This window comes from Lactuca virosa, chromosome 2 (assembly GCF_052849685.1).
Source record: "Lactuca virosa cultivar CGN04683 chromosome 2, Lactuca_virosa_CGN04683_v6, whole genome shotgun sequence".
In the NCBI taxonomy this organism is placed as follows: Eukaryota; Viridiplantae; Streptophyta; class Magnoliopsida; order Asterales; family Asteraceae; genus Lactuca; species Lactuca virosa.
Window position 1 is genome coordinate 191997596 of NC_136427.1, and position 20323 is coordinate 192017918.

General features: G+C 36.2%; 1 protein-coding gene across 3 annotated transcripts; it reads left to right on the top strand.

The window, feature by feature from the left end:
* Window positions 1-841: 841 nt before the first annotated feature.
* LOC145159913 (linamarin synthase 2-like) lies at window positions 842-8396 on the top strand. 3 transcript variants are annotated; one of them, XR_013737956.1, is made up of 4 exons: window positions 842-1468; window positions 1545-2537; window positions 7111-7168; window positions 8277-8396. XR_013737956.1 is itself a non-coding variant. In XM_079078970.1 (3 exons), exons 1-2 carry the CDS (start codon window positions 967-969, stop codon window positions 2495-2497), a joined length of 1455 nt encoding a protein of 484 aa, XP_078935096.1. In that variant the 5' UTR covers window positions 842-966; the 3' UTR covers window positions 2498-2537; window positions 8277-8396. The 3 variants fall into 3 exon arrangements, 2 of the variants coding, with proteins under 2 accessions (XP_078935096.1, XP_078935095.1); XM_079078970.1 differs by lacking the exon at window positions 7111-7168; XM_079078969.1 differs by lacking the exons at window positions 7111-7168; window positions 8277-8396 and having other exon boundaries at window positions 1545-2672.
* Window positions 8397-20323: the final 11927 nt, after the last annotated feature.

A 20323-nucleotide genomic window follows, 5' to 3' on the forward strand; every position in this document is an offset into this window, starting at 1 on the left:
AATGGACCACACAAATTTTTTTGGCTAAAAAAATGGGTTGGAAATATGTTTGTAACGCAAACATCTTAAACCTACTTATAAAAATTATTCTTATCATCCTATTTAAAGCTACAAAACTACCTATACGTACGTTTCTACCCATACACAAATTACTTTTATTTGAAACCAACTTTGCGGTATTCCACCCCTTGCTTGTTTTTGGTCCAAAGATGAAATTCTTAATGATAGTTGGTTGTATTCACCTATTTTTGGAATAATAGCTTGGTCTACGACAAGATTAACCGCATTTTATATGTGTCGGATTTATTTACTTACTTTTGAAGGACATTTAAATGTTCATTTTCAAAATTATAATGGAAGAAGGAATACCACCTTTTATTCAATATCTGTATGGGGTAAAGAATGTTCGAAAATAAGTAACAAAAACTTTAGTTTTGTAACTTTATTAAAATTGAAAAAGAATTCACATCCTTTTTTTTTTCAAATAATAAAGTATATAAAATTGATGAGAATGTAAGAAATATGATACAATCCTTTCTTTCTATTCCGCATTTTGGCAATACCAAGACGTATTGGCATCCTTATGAATCGGATAATACAATGTTATTGATTCTATTTACTTTGTTCGTTGGATTCTTAGGAATTCCTTTCAATCAAGACGTTTGAAATATTATCCAAATGTTAACCCCGTCTATAAATCGTGACACACATGGTGGTCCCTCGTCAATATTTTGTAGCTAACAAACGTTTGACGGTATTGGTCCCTCATCGATTTTTTTGTAGCTAACAAACGTTTGACATATATTCGTGTACTAAAGATTTTTTTCCCCAAAGTAACAATTATAGTTAATGTATAAATTTCATAAAAATTTATAGATTCTCTGAGTAGCTAATGATTGGGACCGCCGAACATTTATTTAATGGTTATTAGCATCTTCCTTAGCAAACTCGACAATCTAAACCAAAATGAGTTGCAGAAACAAACCGCATGCAGTTCTTGTGCCATTCCCACTCCAAGGCCATGTAAACCCTTTTATGAAGCTCGCGAAGCTTCTCCACTTTAATGGCTTCCACATCTCCTTTGTCAACACCGAATTCAACCACCACCGTCTCATCCGCTCCAAAGGTCCGGAGTCCGTCGAGGGTTTGCCGGATTTTCGGTTCGAGACCATCCCCGACGGCATGCCTCACTTAGATCAAGACGCCAGTCAGGACATACCGATGCTTTGTGACATGACCAGAAAGACATGTTTGGTTCCGTTCAAGGAGTTGTTGCAGAAGTTGAACTCGTCGGCCGGAATCCCACCAGTCAGCTGCGTCGTCGGAGATGGCCTGATGACCTTTGCGATAAAAGCTGCTAAGGATTTTGGGATTCCGGAGGTTCAGTTCTGGACTTCTTCGGCGTGTTCTTTCATGGGTTTTTTGCATTATAGAGAGTTCATCAAAAGAGGAATTGTTCCTTTTAAAGGTTAGCAAATCTGCAAATGTGTATTTGCTTTAAACTTCATGTTTTAATAATCGTATTAAACTGTGTTACTGTGTAGATGATAACTATCTAACGGATGGAACAATGGAAAAAACAATCGATTGGATCCCCGGGATGAGCAATATTCGTTATAAAGATATTCCAAGTTTCATTAGAACAACAGATCCCGATGATATCATGCTGGATTTCGCGGGGGAGGAGACCCAAAATAACTTGAATGCTTCCGCGATTATCTTCAATACTTTCGATGCATTAGAGCACAAAGTATTAGAAGCCATTGCACCCAAATTCAATTACCACAACATGTTCACACTCGGCCCTCTTCACTTACTCGCCAAATACGTTCCAGATGATAGTCCAGTACATTCGCTGAATTCGAGTTTATGGAAACCAGATTCCTCATGTTTGCAATGGCTAGACCAGAAGAAGGAAAGGTCTGTTATCTATGTCAATTATGGAAGTTTGGCTACTATGACAGAGCAACATCTGATTGAGTTTGCATGGGGTTTAGCAAATAGCAAGCAATCGTTTTTATGGGTGGTTCGACCAGATGTGACAATGGGGGATTCAGCGATTTTGCCTGAAGAACTCTTGAAGGAGACGAAGGATAGAGGACTCATGGTGAGTTGGTGCGAACAAGATCAGGTTCTGGCCCACCCATCGATTGGTGGGTTTTTAACACACTGTGGGTGGAATTCTACGACCGAGAGCATATCGGAAGGTGTTCCGTTGATATGTTGGCCTTTCTTCGCAGATCAACAAACAAATTGTCGATACTGTTGCATTGAATGGGGGATTGGGATGGAGATTAATCATGATGTGAAGCGAAATGAAGTTGAAGTTCTTGTTAAGGAAATGCTTCTCGGAAATAATGGAAAGGAAATGAGAAGAAAGGCCAATGAATGGAAAACAAAAGCAAAAGAAGCGAATGATATTGGTGGTTCATCATATAATAACTTCCATCGGTTTATCAAAGAGGCTCTTCTTTCGGGAGAAGTTTCCCACGATTAAGAAACGTGTCACAAGTTCAATATGCTTCATTTTGGATCAGGTACTTGTGGAAGAGAACCACTTCCATAGTCCATTATTCGGTTTACGTAAATTGTTTTCAAAAATGTGTGCGAGGGATTATGATAGTTTTTAAAACTTTTAGCTGTAAACTTTTAATAATAAAAAAAAACTCGAATTAAAATAAAAGGTTTCATTGGTAAGTAAGAAATTATAACTTTTATTTAAAATTTTTTTTTAAAAAAAAGAAGAAGTTAATACAAGTAGATTTTAAGGTTAGTCTTAATCTATATAGTTTTAAAACTTACAACTAATTTACCATTTTGGAACCGCATAGGTTCATCCTTTCGGTTCTTGAACTTCCCATTTTTCGGTTTTCGGTTTTGTAATTCCAGTTTAGACACCCAGTGACCACCTAGGAGTAAGCAAAATACTCATTGGAACCGAATCTAACTGGAACCTAAACCGATTGGAAACTGAATATGTAATTCGGTTCCTCCATATCCATAAATTTGGTTATCAAATTTTCAAATCTAGTTTGGTTCAGTCCGGTTTCGAAACCAATATCAGCCCCACAACTACCAACTTGTGCCAAACATATTAACATACCCTACAATTAGAGTGTTTACGATCATGTAAATTAGTAACTATTATTATAGTTATTGTCGTCAAAACACCGTAAATTGTGACTTTAGTGTTTAAATGGCCCCTTAACTAAAATTTGTTACTTTTAAACGATTAAAAATGAAAAATAATATATCTATTAGGACAAGGTAAGATTATTGGGTGTGGGCAACATGTTATTATATGTTATCATACCCAAAAATGCTCACCTCATCATCCTAGTTATACTTTTGGTGTTATAACACCCAATGTAGCAATGAGCAACACCAAATAACATGTGATAACACCTATCATTTTCTATTTATTTATTTTTTTGTTTTGTTTTTAAAATCTATTTTTCTAATTTGTTTTATTTTTTTATTTATGTCATAATATTTAAAAAAACATATAAATTAATAAAACATAATTAAATTAAATACTTAATTAAACATACCATTTTAAAAATAAAAACGACATTACAAAGGAAAAAAAAACATTGACCGAAAACATACGATAGTCTTAATAATTTTAAAAACATAAAACTGAGACACTATTCTTTGCCTAAATATTTCCGCTCGATCTTCGCCTTCATTTTTCGGAGCACTTCCGCCCGTCTCGGTGGTATATTCTCCTCGTTAGTTTGAAGAATTGCCAAATCATTCGTCATACGATCTTCCTCGGCTTCTCGACGAAGGAACTCCAAATGCTAATGTTGCAACTCATATCTTTTAAGCATGATTTCGTTGTGGGCGTCAAATTTTTGTTTCATTTCCGTTTGCTCTCGAAGTCTACTTTTGTTTTCCTCCGCATGACGTTGAGCCCGCCTCGCTTTTTCGTGACCTATCAGTTGTCGAGGCGGGGAGATTTCTTCGATGTTGTTGAAGTCGTCCGGTATCTTATCCATGTCCACATTGAGGTCGATGTTCGTGCGTGCGCCTGAAATGTCGACCGAACCCGAGCCGCGAGACCTCTTGGATTGTTGTTTCGAAAATACGTCCGTTTTATTCCATTTTGGGTCGTCTTTAACAATCTCCTAAATCTTTTCGTGCTCGAAAACGTGACCCGTCTCGACATGATATTGGTCCCTCGCCGCTCTATAAATATCAAAATCGTTCGCACCACTTTGCTTGTGCAAGGAAAGTTTATTGTAGATGAAATTGAACTTGGTATACTTCCTGCTTATTTAAGTCCACTTGCTACTCAACATATCGTGATTGCAATAATTTTATCCATTTTCAAAATAGTCCGAAATTTTCCAATCACAGCTTCCCAAAAAGCGACTTTTCTCATATCGTTTCCCTGAGTTGGATATTTTAAGGTCCCGCTCCATGCCATCACCAACGCGTATTCTTCCTCTGCAGTCCACCATGTTGGAGGTTCTTCTGCCGATTGTTCCACTGCGACAACTTTCCCTTTCCTTCTTGCTCTCCCTTTGTTGGCTGTTTTTTTCCGGCTCCCCCTCGCTTGCGTCTCAGGAACCGTTTCTTGCATTGGCGGTGGTTGTGTGGTATTTTGTTGCATATGAGAGAATATGTTGAAAAGGTTTTGTGGAAGGGTTGTAGGGAATTATGGTGGGGGTGAGACGGGATTGAAAAAGTTGTCGGAGTTGAGGATGTTCGCGTACACCTAATATTGTGCAAAACCGAGAGGAGCGGATGTGTTTGTGTTTGGAGGAGGAGTGTTAGGGTTTTGATCCGATGAAATGAGAAATTTTTTGATGCTTTATGAAATAAGATGAGAGAAATAATTTGGATTTGTAGGTAAAAAATGAAGTTAGATGTGTGTGTGTCTATATATATATATATATATATATATATATATATATATATATATATATATATATATATATATTACATTTTGACCGTTTAAAAACGGTTCAATTTATGAAAATTTGAAAAATTCGATCGAAATGAAGCTGTTACCACCCTAATGCGCCTTAACATAACGCCGGTTAACACCTACCGAGGGTGGTGTAGCTGACGTTATAACGCCGTTTTTTGTGTGCCATGTCAAATTAACGCTCTCTCCAGTTGCACGCTCCCACCCGTCTAATGATATATCCGGTTTGTAGGTCCTCATCAATTTAGACTTGTATGATGTAGATTATTAATGCTACATAGACAAGATACATGAGCTTATTAATACCACACCCCATAGGCCCATATAGTTATCTTTACTCTCACTTGTCAATGCACCCTGTTTAGCTGATTGCTCCCCCTCCACCTCCTCCCCTTCTCTTCCAACGACTTATGTTTCTACCACTTCATCCAACCACAACACTGCCACCCCTTCCTTTCACCTATAAATTAAACCCTTGATTCGAACTCGAGGACTAGTGTGAAAGACAAATGGTATCATTTTAAGGAGGGGAGAATTGTAACGACCCAAATTCTCTACGTTAGTGAAGTTAGTTTTCGGTTACATAGAATTAAGTCGTACATGCGTCTAAGGTGTGAGGTTAGATCGGTTTATATATAAAAAAAATAACAAAAAGATATTAATTAAGATTTTAAGAATTTAATAGCGATTAAGATAATTTATAAGATTTAATTTAATAGTTACTATGTATAAAAGGTATGTAAGCAGTATATTAAGATTTAGTTAAAACTCAAATTGTTAAAAAGTAGTTTATTTTATATGTAAATCTAATTAAACGAGTAAAAAGAAAAAAAAAAGAAAAAAGGGGAAATGATATTTAATATGTAAATGTGGTTAGGGTTATTATTGAAATAACTATCAAAGTGTAGGGATCAAGATTGAAATTTTCAATTAAAAGCCCATGAATTTAAAACCCTTAGTTTACGTCCGTTTCATCGTTTGAGTTGCTGGAGGTCGGTTAAAAGGGCCGTCACGCACTCCCTCTGGGGTTATTTCACCATCGACAGTTACCGGAGAGAGGGAGGGAATCAACGAGCGACCGAGACGGGAAGAAGGTGAGGACGAGGGAGAGAAACAAGGAGAGGTACTCTTGCTTCTACGTTTGTCCCTGATTTGTGCTGGTAAGTTGTCGACCTTCTGGGCATGTTATTTTCTCCTTTTTCGCGATCTTACTGCCATAGCCAAGTCTCTTTCTGTTCCATCACACATACTTATATGCAGAACCCTTGAGCCTCTTATTAAGTGTTAAAAAACAAAACAGCCATGCTGCCTAACATTACCATGCGAACATGTACCCCACCCAAAGCATCGTACAACAGCCAAGAATGACTCTATTCTGTCCAACCATAACATCCAATTGTGAGAGTTAATGTGCTAAATACCTTTTCACAATACTTGTAACTGTGTTAATGTAAGTATAAGTAGGTGTGTAAAGATGCGAACAACTGCCTATGGTAAATTAGAATATTTAAGGATTTGGCTACCTGGATTATATATATATTTATGTAAAAGCCTACTATGATAAAATTATAAGAGATGATGCCGAAGGGGTATTTTTTTTTGTTAATTACAAAAGTCCACTGTGATGCAATTGCACATAAAAACCCATATGTTCATGTGATATTAAAAAAAAGGATCCATGGCATGTGTGTAAGTGACTCACGTTTGCTTAACCATAAAGACACCCCCTTTATGCCTAATTAATATTCCAGCCATACAACCATATTTGCATAGCTTCTTCCGTTTCTAATTCATGATTTACTGCCAAAACAATACTCCTATGATAAACATGTTAGGTGATGCGATCGTATTCCATTGTTACGGAATATTTGAGTGATGGTATGTAATCTATTATTTATTAAGGCTATAGCATAATAGTTGATTGCCACCATGAAGTTTTAATTCTAATTATAAGGTTTAGAGAAAATATAATAATAAGTCATGTTGGTTTATAACAGTAAGGGTTATAATATTAAAATGTTAATTTAATTAGTGGATAAAAACCATAGTCTAAATCTAAATAATAATGTGTTTACGGACTTCTAATTAATTTAAGTCCACTATGAGATCTATATTATAAATTTATAATCTATGCGATAAAGACTGATATTAAACACAAATATATTTCTGTTTAGGTCTCTTATAGAGTTTGCGGATTAAAGTGAAAGAGTAATTCAATTTCCGAATAAGAAGGTGAGTCGATAGACTTTTTCATAAACCTTGTACATGGTCGAAAACTACTTTTCGGAAACGGCTCGATTAGTCAAATTAGAATATTATTAATTGTTGATTATGCCTATATGTGCAGTATGAGATATGTCATTGTTTTGCCTTCTGTGACATTTGTATGCTTAGTAAATTTGGTTGATATGCCTATCTTGGTACTTGATACGATTAATTGCAACTATGATGTGCTATGTGAAATGCTTGATATTTGACTATGATCTTGTTGAGTATCTTCTGCGTATAAATGTTATGAATCTTGATTATGATAATACGAATATTGCATGCTTGTACTTGATTTACGATCGATTATGCGAGGTTATGCATAGAGGGCAAGGGTAGAACCTAGCACTTAGCATGAAACCCTATCCGGATACATTCGAGCCTGGTTGGTTGAAAAATACCTTCTAGGAAAAGAGCTTAAGCCATTTACGAGTTGCTCGGTCTTTCTAGATGCCCGCGCGACACATGGTACGTGTACACTTCGGTGTTTGCGGACTGGAGTGATGTTGGCCATTCGAACGAGGCTTGTACAAACATCACGTAGGTGTTGGGAGGTGGCGGACGAATGCCACCGCTTGTACCAACACCAGAACGACACCGCGATGTACTTGTACATTGCATAGTCGGAGTAGTGAAAGTGGAGTCTTGGGGTCGGTGTGACGGGTGGGAGTCGCGATCCACCTAAAGCATTTGGCTGGCCAAGCACACAAGTAGCGAACGGGTTTTTTCCTTTGGGGTTAGGTATTACTACGAGACTACCTACGCCTATACGATTATGATATATTCTCTTGATATGATGATATACGATTACGATATGATTATGCATGAAATACAATTGATGTCACACAAATGAATGATATGTGAATGGATGATACAAAGTTGAATAATTGAATTTTATGTGAAAGATGATTGATTATTGATTGATATGGGAATTTTGTTTATATGATCATAATTTGAATGATTGACCCGTTAGGGGATGGTATGTTTTCCCTTTGGTTGTGTACAAACTCCTATTGGCTCACGAAGCATTTGCTGACACTTGTTTCTTTGCTTTGTGTCTTTACGATTGGTACAGGTAGCTTAGGAGCTTGGCTTGGTGAGATGGGGTCACTTTTGGGTAGTTTATCCTTAGAATAAAGATGCCACTTGGACACGTTATTTAATTTTGAAACTTATGCTTCCGCTACAATTAAATACTGTTGACATTTTGGTTTTGAATTGAATGTAACGTTGTGGTTTGAAATGTTTTTGAAATGAACGGTGTTTACAATCTTCCGCTGCATTTTCCGTTAAAAGATTTTAAAAATAAATGAAACAAATTTTGGGTGAAAAATCATGACGTTACAATATTTTAGTTTTAAAACCACCAAAATCGCAAGTTATCATATCTCTCCATATCACGAAAAAACCAGCCATTCAATCGATACAAATCATTTTCATCACCATAGTCGATCAAAAACTTTATCGATTTCTCCAAATCAACATCAAAACTGAGCCAAATCACAACAAAATTATATTTAAAGGATAGAATGATTAGCAATTTCTACAAAACATGATCTTTAAATCGTTCCGTGAAGCACGATAGTTGGATCGTAGTCGAAGTTGAAATTGAAGTGATCATCATCATCGACTGTGTGTTATTGTCTAAGCCTTTTTATTTCCTTCCCTCAAATATTATTTAAATGTGTTATCTTATGAAGAATATATTGAGATTCTTAACTTTTGTTTTGTAGCTATAAAATTCATAGTTGTAAGTTATTAACCAAAACCCAAATGTTTGATGAAACTCTACTTAGGTTGATGAATACTCTTATATTTAAGTTCCATCCATTTAGGCAGTTAGAGATGTTAATGAGTTTGACTCAAGTTGCTTTAATGGAAAGAGGGGCATTCATCAAGATCCCTTTTGCAAATAAACCTATAAAATCAGATTTTATGGTTGTACCATGTGCAATGTTCTCGTAGACATTAATCAGGAAAGTTAGCTCCAAAGAATACGACATTTTAGGGTTGTACCATCTGTATGTGTCTGTGAAGACATGCTAATTTATACATGTTTTAAAATGGGTTTCATTTCATGTTCATTCTCATTTTCATATCTATAGAGAGATAAGGGAAAGATTGATGATGATGAATACTTATGAAATCGATTTTGTTCTTGATTTATGGGTTGAGTTAAAATTAGCACAACTATGAAGCTTTATTAATTTGATTTTTTATTTTTGATCTCGGGTTAAGTTTTTTGTTCTTGAGTGTGTAGGTGGGTGGTAGTGATTGGCGATGGTGCTTGGTGGTGGTTGGAGATGGTGGTTAGTGATGGTGATTGGTGGTTGGAGATGGTGGTTATCAATGAGAAAGAAAAAGCTTGAGGAACGGGAATGGAGTTTATAGACAGGATATATAATAGTTATGTGTGAAATAGGTGAGTAAACATGGACTTGTTGGAAAAGTGGAAAGCATTGAAGAAAGGTAACGTGAATTTGTTTCAACATACAAGACTGTAACACTCGGTTTAGGATCGCTTCATTATTCGGGGCGGTGGCCCGATCATCAGTTATCATAAGGTTTAGGGCCTTGGGGAAGAAGGGATTTGGCCCTTTTTGGATGTGGGTATTATAGATTAGATGATCCAAGGGTTCGATTGTGTTTCGGAGCCCAAGGGCATAATCGTAATTTGGCAGTTCGGGTCTCTATGAATTTTGGGTTTGTTGTTCGAAAAGTTTTAAGGCCAAATGAAGTTTTAGGGTTTTAGTGGTTCAATGAGTACGCGGGGCGTACTCGTCGTGTACGCGGGGCGTACTCGTCGTGTACGCGGGGCATAATGGGTGAGTTGGTCGTGGGTGGTCCTTGAGTACGTCGTGCATACTAAGGGGTACGCGGGGCGTACTCCCTTTAGCACCAAACCCTAATTTCAGGGTTTTTACCTATATAAGCATCATTATATCCTTCCTCTAGGCATTTTAAGTCAGCCTCCATCCCCTTTAGCATACATTGAAACCCTAGAATGCCTTGAGTGAGTTTTGGAGCTTGGAAGAGTGTTTATTATGGTTTGTGTAAGAGAAGAAGAAGGTTGAAGACTCATTTCTCGGAGAGGAGCTTAGAGATCCAGTGTTAGCATCTTCATTTCGAGACTTTAGAGGTATAAAGTCCCTATCTTTTCTAAGCATTGTATAGATCTTCTTTTGGGTTTATTTATGGTCATTTTAGCCTCTTTTGGTTGGTCCTTGCGAGCTAAGGTTGTTTCACAGGCTCGATCTTTTAGATCTGGGCGTTTTAGGTGTCCCAAAGGCACAAAAATTTGATCATTATGGTTTATTTGGACTCACGCATGTGTTAAGACCCTTTATTAAGCTCTTTTGAGCTCTATACACCCATTAAGCCATGCATGCAAGTAAAGTTGCCAACTTTACGTGATAAGTTATCCCTAGGAATCAGATTTGAGAGTTTGGAGCAAGGTCTTAAGTGGTTAAGTGCTTAATGGAGCAGGATGGGGTTCATGGGAGTACGTTGGGGGTACCCATCTAGTACGCTATGCGTACTGGCCCCAAAAGGTGTACATACTGGGCGTACCAGCTGAGTACACGGGGCGTACTCGGTCTGTTTGAGATTTCTTGAAATGTTGACTTTTTGACCTTTAACCATTGACCATAAGTTTGACCAGGTTTGACCATTGGATAATTTGGACCTTTTAGGATACTGGGCCTTCTCGGGGTAGGTCCATGATGGGTTGGACCTAATTTGGATAGTTGGGCCTTATTGGGCCTTGTGGTGTCAAATGAGGGATTTGGGCTTATGATGCTAGTGGATTGGTCTTTGGATTTTGGCAAAGTAAGGAAAAGGGTAAATGGACTTTTACCCTGAAGGTTGGGTTATTGGAATCCATTATTGATGAAATATTATTTGTTAATGTCAGTGCGAGGTTTCAGGTAGCAGCAGTTTGAGTATTCGGTTATCTTGGATTGAGGTGAGTCTCCTCACTGTCTTATGGGTCGAAGGCACCAATGCCGACCCATTTGGTTTATGTATTATAGGAAGACCAGGGGTGACCCTTGGCATTTGTATGAAAGACAAGGAGGTGGCTCCTGGCAAATATTTATGCAAGACTAGATTTTGGACTCTAGCAGTTAAGTAAATAAGTAGTTGTAGATTGTATGTTAGTTGTCTTTGTGATGCTTACATGGAAGACCCAGGGTTTGGTCCCCGACCTGACAAGGAAAGACCATGATACGGCTCGTGTCATAATGGCAAGACTATGGTTGGCACATAGCACCTCTTATTGCATGTTTGATAAGTATGACTCGTATGTTTTATATGGTATGTGGTATTTGGGGACTCACTAAACTTTGTGCTTATAGTTGTTGTTTATGGTTTCAGGTACTTTCGGTTCAAAGGGGAAGAGCCCGACTTGATCGCAACGCATACACCCATATTTTCTGCAACCTTGAGATTTTGAGGTTGTACTCTGATAATAGTTTTATTATAATATACTTTTAAATGGTTTGATCAAAATCCTGGCTACGCCACTGTTGGTGGTTGGAGATGGTGGTTATCAATGAGAAAGAAAAAGCTTGAGGAATAGGAATAGAGTTTGTGGACAAGAGATATAAGAGTTATGTGTGAAATAGGTGAGTAAGCATGGACTTGTTGGAAAAGTGGAAAGCATTGAAGAAAGGTAAAGTGAGTTTGTTTCAACCTACAAGACATTTGTAATATAGATTATTATTATGTGTTAGACATTTGGAATATAGATTATTATTATGTGTTATTTTAAATAAAAAATGCACGTGGAAGCCAAGTTAGCACTATGTGGACATTGAGGAGGGAGACTTTCTTTGGTGAGCATCCACATCAACTTAGTTACCGAGAGATCATTCATTTATTCCAAAATGATGTAAATGACATGAATTTTTTTACTTTAGACCATCTCCAACCTATCTCTATTTTCCCCAAAAAGAAATTTTAAAATAGGATAAATAGTTTTCTATCTATAACCCTAATTCATTTTTATCTTATTTTTAACCCCATATATTCAATTTTTGTAACTTATATTAATTGTCAAACACCTTTTCTATTAATTAGTTTTTAACAAATAAATATTTTATCTTTTTACATTATAATAATGTATGTTATTGTATTTGTTAGATATATTTCAATTATAAGCCTTTTATAAAACATGTTAATGTGTTTTCAAATTTTGATACGTATTTGATTTTCATATGAATTAGATACATAAATATTAAACTTTACACTTATGATTAATTAATATACTTTAACATATATAACAGGATGTTAAAACTATTAAATATTATATTTTTAAGTATAACTAGTAGATAAAAATAAACTATAAATGTATAAAAAATGATTAAAATCGTCAACTGAATATTCAACCTTATTTTTTGGAGAAATGAATAATGTTATTGATTAATATTTTGGGTATTACTATTCATTTCTCTAAAAATACCGAAATAAATGGGATAATGTTGGAAATGAATGAAGTCAAAAATAAGGGAAGATGGTATTTGGGATGGGTAGGAGATGATCTTAATGGTCTAAAAGATACAAAATTTAGTTCAATGACCATTTAAACTCGAAAGATAGAGTTTATGAGGTTTTGCCTCCCTCCATAGTTTTAAAGGCCAAAGATTAACACCTTCAACCCCAAGACCCGATTGGTGACAAAAAAAATATTTTGGGACATTAAGGTTTTAATTGAAAAAAATGGACTTGATTTAACAAAAGTTTTAACCAGGGAGACCATTTCTATAACAAAAATTCATAAAGTCTGCGGACCACCTCTGCAACCCTCTGTAGTAGAAGATGTGGGCCAAACGGCTGCAGACTGTAATAAGAAGCGTGTTTGTTTTTTAACATCTGCAGGCTACTGCAGATATTAAAAAATTAAAATAAACTGATTTAATAAACCAAAAATAGTTTTTCAATATCGAAAATTTAATAATTATAGTCTTAAAACATTTAAATAAAATTCATACAACCAAATTAGTCTTACAATAACATTTTGAAATAAAATTCATACAACCAAACTTTAATAATTCTTATTCCATATTTTGCATCAATTGCTCGACAATTTCATCCCGTAATTGAGTCATATATTTACGGTCCGCTGCAGTACCATGTGTTGGAATCTAATCTTCATCATCATCAACGACTACATTGTTATTCTGAACCGAGACATTTGGTTCATCATATCGTGCAAAATACTCATCACGTACTACCTCTCTTCTTATAAAATTATAAAGCGTGAAACATGAAAGGGTAATGTTTCGTTGTGTAACCAACGAGAATGATGTCATCCTCTTCAATATAAGGAATCGTGCTTTCAAAACACCAAAAGCACACTCAATGACGTTCTGAATTTTTGCGTGTGCATGGTTAAATTTTTCTTTATTGGTTAATGCACGTCTTCGACGAAATCTCCAAGCTAATACCTTACATTACGATACGGTGCCATAAAACTTCGAATGTTTTCATAGACGACATCACAAAGATAATATTTATCTGTAAAAATGCAAAAAAAAAATCATTCAGTTTTCAAACTAAGATAAAACTATTTAAATAACCACAAGCTTACCTGATGGTGGAAACAGGAATGGTGCATCTGGATTTGCTAATGCTTCTGATAATATTCTAGAATCATGTGTTATCCCTTCTCAACCGGCCACAACAAACATAAACATCATGTTGAAGTCACAAATTGTCAATACCTTTTGGTAACAATCGTCTTTTCCCCTACTTCTATATAAATCTCGTTTGTTTGCAGGGACAACAACATGTATCAAAGTGTCATCAAGTGCACCAACTGCTCATTTGAAAACCCGTCGTAGCCTCCTATTATGTCCCAGAATGTTCGGATTAAAAGAAGTTGGTATATTTTAATATTTTATGACATTTCAGCAACTTTTCATGACATTTCAGCAACAATTCATGACAATTCAACAACATTTTATGACATTTCAGCATCCATTAATGACATTTCAGCAGAATATGTGACATTTAAGCATAAATTTAAGACATTGCAACAAGAACTTACCATTAATCAAGATAAAAACAACATCATCAAAGATTTGATAACATTAGCATCAAGATTGAGCAAAAACAAAGATATCAACAATGATTCAACAACCAAAAATCGAAAATTAAGATAAGCATGAAAGATGAAGTTGTTCCACCAAGAAAATCGAAAAACTCAATATAAACTCAATATAAAATAAAAATTGATTTGTATATATTTATGTACTTAATAAACACCTATTTTTTAAAATAGGTTTTCGTATACAAAAACGTTTTTATATATAAAATATAAGATTTTTGAAGTGAAAATATATTTTTTTTGTATAAATACGAATTTTTTAAAGAAAAAACATATTTGAATTTTTTTTTTTGAGAAAAAAAGTTGTAAAAAAACTAAAGTTATGATGAATTCATAATAAAATTCTGAAATCTAGGCCAAAAGTGTAATTTTTGAAAGTTGGATGACCCGTTACCCGGTAAAAGAGTGAAATTGAACACGATTACCGGTTTTTGAGACTTAATTGAATAAAAAATATATATATAAAAACTAAATCGATTAGATTAAGAGACTAATATATAATGAATTTTTTTTTTTGTAGTTTTTCCAATATATTAAGCTGAGTTGTATCATTTGATCCGGCAATGGTACTTATTCATAATATTGACTTTAAAAAGCAAGTCAAAAGCCAATTAAAAGTACTATCCACAGCTTTTAATTGTACGATTATTGCATTGCAGAAAAACTCCTGAAAAATTATACTCCTCTCTTGTTCAATACCGTCAAAGTTGTACCAAAATTTTGTTGTTGTTAACTCAATCTCTATAATCACAATTTTGAAAGCAACCCAAGTTTCTTGTTTTTTTCTCAATTCACAACGCCAGTAGAAAGATAATGTCGACTCATGCCAAACTCATTACCCATAAAACACTTCCGATCATACCTGTTCGGTACAAACGAAGGAAATTGGTCCAACCAATGGTTCGACTTCTATGGTTCAGCATCTGGGTTCGACATCTATGGTTTGATTTCAAATCAACATTGCCTTGCAGTTCTCATCGAGCCAGTGGTTTGCTTCTATAATTCAGACCCTCAATGGTTTGATCGTAAAATCGATGCTATTTGGCTCCTTGATTGTTTTACCTTGCCTAATGGGTTCTACTTAAATATAAAACCAGCAATATTATGTTATTCGTTGTAGGCACACACTGTTCAGACTTTTCATGCTCAAATTGAAGTATACAAATTCACCATCGCCAATTCTAAACGGTGAATTTTGGAGCATCAAACTATGATCCATATCTGATCTATTTCCGTGAAGAACCAATCAGTTAGCAATGCCTATTTATGCCACATGATACTTCGCTTCCATCTTCCCAATCTCGTCTACATATAATCTTATCTTATTGGCGGAGTTGAAGGGGTAAACGGAGGTTGTGTCTAACGTTTTCAAGCAAAAAAGATTGCAGACGAAGCATGCACACAAAATGCTTGAAAAATCGTCTCAATTATGGTCCTCTCATTTCAGCATCTATGGTTCGGTGTTTATGGTTAGGTATCTATGCTTCGGTCAAATATGGTTCGGTATCTAAGCTTCGGTCAAATATGGTTCGGTATCTGAGCTTTCAGTCACGTATTGTTCTCGGTTATCTATGGAACGAGATCTACTGTTCGGTCATCATTGGTTCGGTCGCCTGCACCTCAACCATTTATGGTTCGGTCATCCAAGTTTTTATACGTTCTTATTCACAAAAGCACAGCTTACAAAATGCACATGAAGACCGTACCTAGAAGCCCTCGTTGGATCGTTGATTTTATTCCTTCTTAAACTCATACTCGCCTTCCCTAGTTGAAGCAGATACACTTGATCAGATGATTCTTAACTTTGCTTATTTCAGAAGATCATTGTTCAACATTAGCACCTTAATGGGCTAGCAAAGGAGAAATAAAAATCTCGCACACAAAGTATTCGACGAAAAGTGCTGAGGATTCTCGTCGAGCAATGGTGGGAACACAACCCCCATGAAACCTATTGTCTGTACTTGCTTAAAACTCGATTTTAAAATATTGAATAAAGGCTACATAAATAAGAACTGATTTCAAGACGGTACAAACCTCGATTTCACAAACATCTATGGCTATTTTCATTAGTTAAGAAAAGCAGAAGATCATGAAGCTGATAATACAGAGTTAAAGTGCTTAAAGTGCCATTGGGTTACACACACAACGACATGTCTCTAATGCTTTAGTGGGGAAGGGCTGGCACCCTGCAGTTAACCCAACTTGCTATGATCAAAAATCCCTACCGTTGACCATAAGTGTTTGAATGTGTACCAAAAGTACTCAATTCTCACAATCGATTTTCTAGAAATTAACAACTCAATCAACATTTACAAGCTTTCCTTGTTGTTTGTTGGTTTGAATTGTCGAGGAAAAGATAGGCCCATACTAGAAAACGAAAAGAGACAAACAACGCACTCCATGTGTTTGATAAAAGCGCCACAGCCTGACCCAACACTTGCCTTAAAAGCAATTGGTTTGATATCTTCCCTGACCAACACAAAAACAACTCCTGGTCTTACCTTTTTCCATACACTCGATCCTATTCTTGGTTTCCAACAATAACCATCAACAAGATTCACAAGTATACTTCTGGGAACGGGTCAAGCTCAACATAGTTCTTTAAATAAAACTTGAGTATGCAAGGCTGATTCAAATATTCATGATGTTACTGCTTCAAGAACTACACATGATAATGACCATTAATCATCTCAAAGGATTATGCGATCGTACTATCTTATTGGAAGCGGTTTACTCTAATCGCTCGAAAACGAATGATATAATGTCAAAACCAATGCCCCGTCCTTCTAAGAGACGAGCAAAGCTACTTTCTAGCAAAAAATCTAATATTTCTAACCATACACCACATCATATGGATCATAAGGTACAATTTATATATTTTTAGTATGTCGCTAATAATAAGTGGATAAGAATGCACATGGATAACGTGCAAAGTGCGCCTCATATTCGCCACTTTCGTATGAGCTGACAACTTGCTCTATCATTCAAATGTGACATTTTGTTCTGTCATAATTGGTCACAAATCTGGATTGACTTGACAAAGTCTTTCCTAAGTAAATAATGCAAATCATCATATGAATCACAACTTTGGATTGGCTTGACATGCCATCTTTAAGTTTAAAATGGATGATACGGTTCATTAAACACTAATTTTCGAATCGGTTACATATCTTAGTCCATTCCACGGGACTCCAAGGTTGATCAAATTCGATATCACATATCGTAAAGCCTAAGTCAAAGCTTAGCACTATGAACCATAAGCCAACATCATATTTATTGAAACGAAATTTACCGAGATGGCAATTATCGAAACAACTAGTACCGCAACTAGTTGAGAAATAATCAAATAGCAATTATCAAAATGACTACTATCGCAACTAGTCAAAAAAGCTATCGAATAATATCAGGCTACACCCGATGTCATACAATTGCCAAAACGACATTTATCGAAGTGGAAACTATCGAAATGACACATGACGGATATCGACAAACTATACATGTATAAACGAACACCGTGCTTCGTAAAATCCATTGAAATTGAATGTTGATGTTGTGTGTAAAGCAACATCAATTTATTGCTTTGCAATATTCATAAAAAACACGAAAACGATGTTTATCAAAATAACACTTATCGAATCGACAGGAAACGACGTCCGTCCTAAAAACGGATAAGTGTAAACATTGAATGGACCCATATACAATACAAACATACATGTTAACCTTGACTATAGACTATGACTTTGACCAGGGTTGACCCTGGGGGTATTTATGGGATTATGCTGAGTTACTTACTCATTGATTATAGGCGGTTTGGGAGGAGCAGTGTGGGATATATCTGACTACAATTTGCCAGTTCAGCCTTTGAGAGGTGAGTTTTCTCACCATACCAATGGGTCTAAGGCACCAAGGCCGACCCATCTTGTGATAGTTGGTTTACTTGTTATGTAGAGGTGTGATATGTATGTGTGTATGATATGTGGTAGAGATAGCCTTTGTGGCTAACAGTAGAGATAGCCTTAGGGCTAATGGTAGAGACAGTCTTTATGGCTGATGGTAGAGATAGCCTTTGTGGCTAACAGTAGAGATAGCCTCATGGCTAATTGACATGTGATATGTGGTAGAGGTAGCTTTATAGCTAAAGTGAAATGTGGTTTGTGTGGGGTATGCTCTGGGGGACTCACTAAGCTTTTAGCTTATAGTTTGTGGATTTGTTTCAGGTACTTCGGAGTCCAAGGGTAAAGGCAAGGCGTGATGATGTGGCGTGCACTCTATCTCTCTTTTCCGATATAGTTTGAGGGACACTCTGATGTTTCGAAAATAATAATGATGTAATGTTGATGATTTTGAAAACAATTATTGGGATCTTCACGTTTTATGAAATATGGTCGATTAATTAAAAGTGAAAAATTTCTTTGTAAAATTTGGGTCGTTACAAGTTGGTATCAGAGCCTTGGTTTGAGGGATTCGGGCGTACCCTCGGGTGTGTCAGGACTCAAACTAAGGAAAGGGTAATTGTTTTCAAAAATAACATAAAAAGCTTTTAAAAGAAGGAAAAGATGGGAGTGCAACGCGCGTGATCAGCTGAGCCAAGTAAGTATATCCCCAATATGCTAGTTATGCTATTCTGATATTTGAACTTGGACGATCGTATGGAATATGCTATGTATATGCTTTTTAAATTATATACGGTTAGGAGCTTATAGCCTTAGAATGATCGATTTGACCTTATTTCCTGTTCCTTGTTTGGCTATGGTCCTAGGGTAGAATCTTTTATTCGAAAGTTTATTTGATCCTCTTCTGTGTATAATTTTCATGCATAAAGGCAACCTGTTGTGATTGGTCTGTTTGATGTGGGTAGAGAAAATCTTAGAATAGTCTAGGATTTAAGTTTGAAGGGTCCAATTAGTGGTTTGGTCTAGGCTCTCTATGTAATGGGGTCTTTTGAGTAAATTGATAGTTTTTGGTAGTTAGTGAGTAGTTTACGGCCCGACAGTGAGTTTACGGCCGTAAACCCAAGGCCGGCCCAGGTCCAGTATAAATATAGGGGTGCTAGGTCTTTTGTCAGTTGTTGATGCCACAAGAGTTCACAGCTGTTTTTTCCACAAGTTGTACCTGACGTTTTTCCTAATAGAAAGCGTGTGCAAGCTTGTTATCATTCTGTTGCTAATTGTTCTTTATTGTTATTGATTGTGTTTGCTTTTTGATCACTGGTAAGATCCGTTTTAGGACTTTACAATTTGTATCAGAGAAGGACCAGCGTCAAAAGCACTCTACAATCGATTTTGGACCGTGTTCTTATTTGTTTGCGACTGCAGTTGGTATTTGCTGCGAAAGGGTTTCAAGTGTCATTCAAAAACTGCGTTTTTCTCAAGCTTCTGGGAGATTACGGCCTAAGCTTACGGTCGTAAACTTAGATTACGGCCGCAAACTCCCATCAGTTCTTAAACCGTGAATTTGGTTCTTGGGCCGTGAATAAGGATTGTTCATAAACCGGAAACTTGGACTCTTGGACCGTGAACTTAGACCGGAAACACCTTTCGACCGTGAACATAGTTTACGGCCGCAAACTTCCTTACGACCGTAAACTCGCGTCTGACCGTGAACTTGGGTTTGACCGGAAACTGATTGTTCTGTGTTTGACTAGAAACTTAATTTATTTTCAAAATAATTTAATTTCTGTTTAAAAATTAATTTAATATTAATGGATTCTCAAAGTCAAACAAATCACCACGAGCTGGATTCTGTAATGGGCACAACCACTAGAATTCCAAGACTGCTATCAGCTGAAGGTTTCCCAGAATGGAAGTATAGGATTGAACAGTACATAAAAATAAAGGACTTCAAAATCTGGAGAAGCATAATAAAAGATCCTGTCAGAATAACTACCACTGTTGCAGGGCAAGTGGTTGACAAGAAGATGGAAAACTACACTGATGAAGACTTCGAGAAGGTTGAAGAGCAAGAAAAAGCTTTGGCCACTTTGACCATGGCCCTATCTCCAGACATTGCTCAAG

Bases quoted from the DNA above. Each gene is read 5' to 3' on its own strand.
- LOC145159913 (XM_079078970.1), top strand. From the start codon at position 967: ATGAGTTGCAGAAACAAACCGCATGCAGTTCTTGTGCCATTCCCACTC. The intron at 1,469-1,544 runs GTTAGCAAATCT...GTTACTGTGTAG, and splicing joins AGGAATTGTTCCTTTTAAAG to ATGATAACTATCTAACGGAT.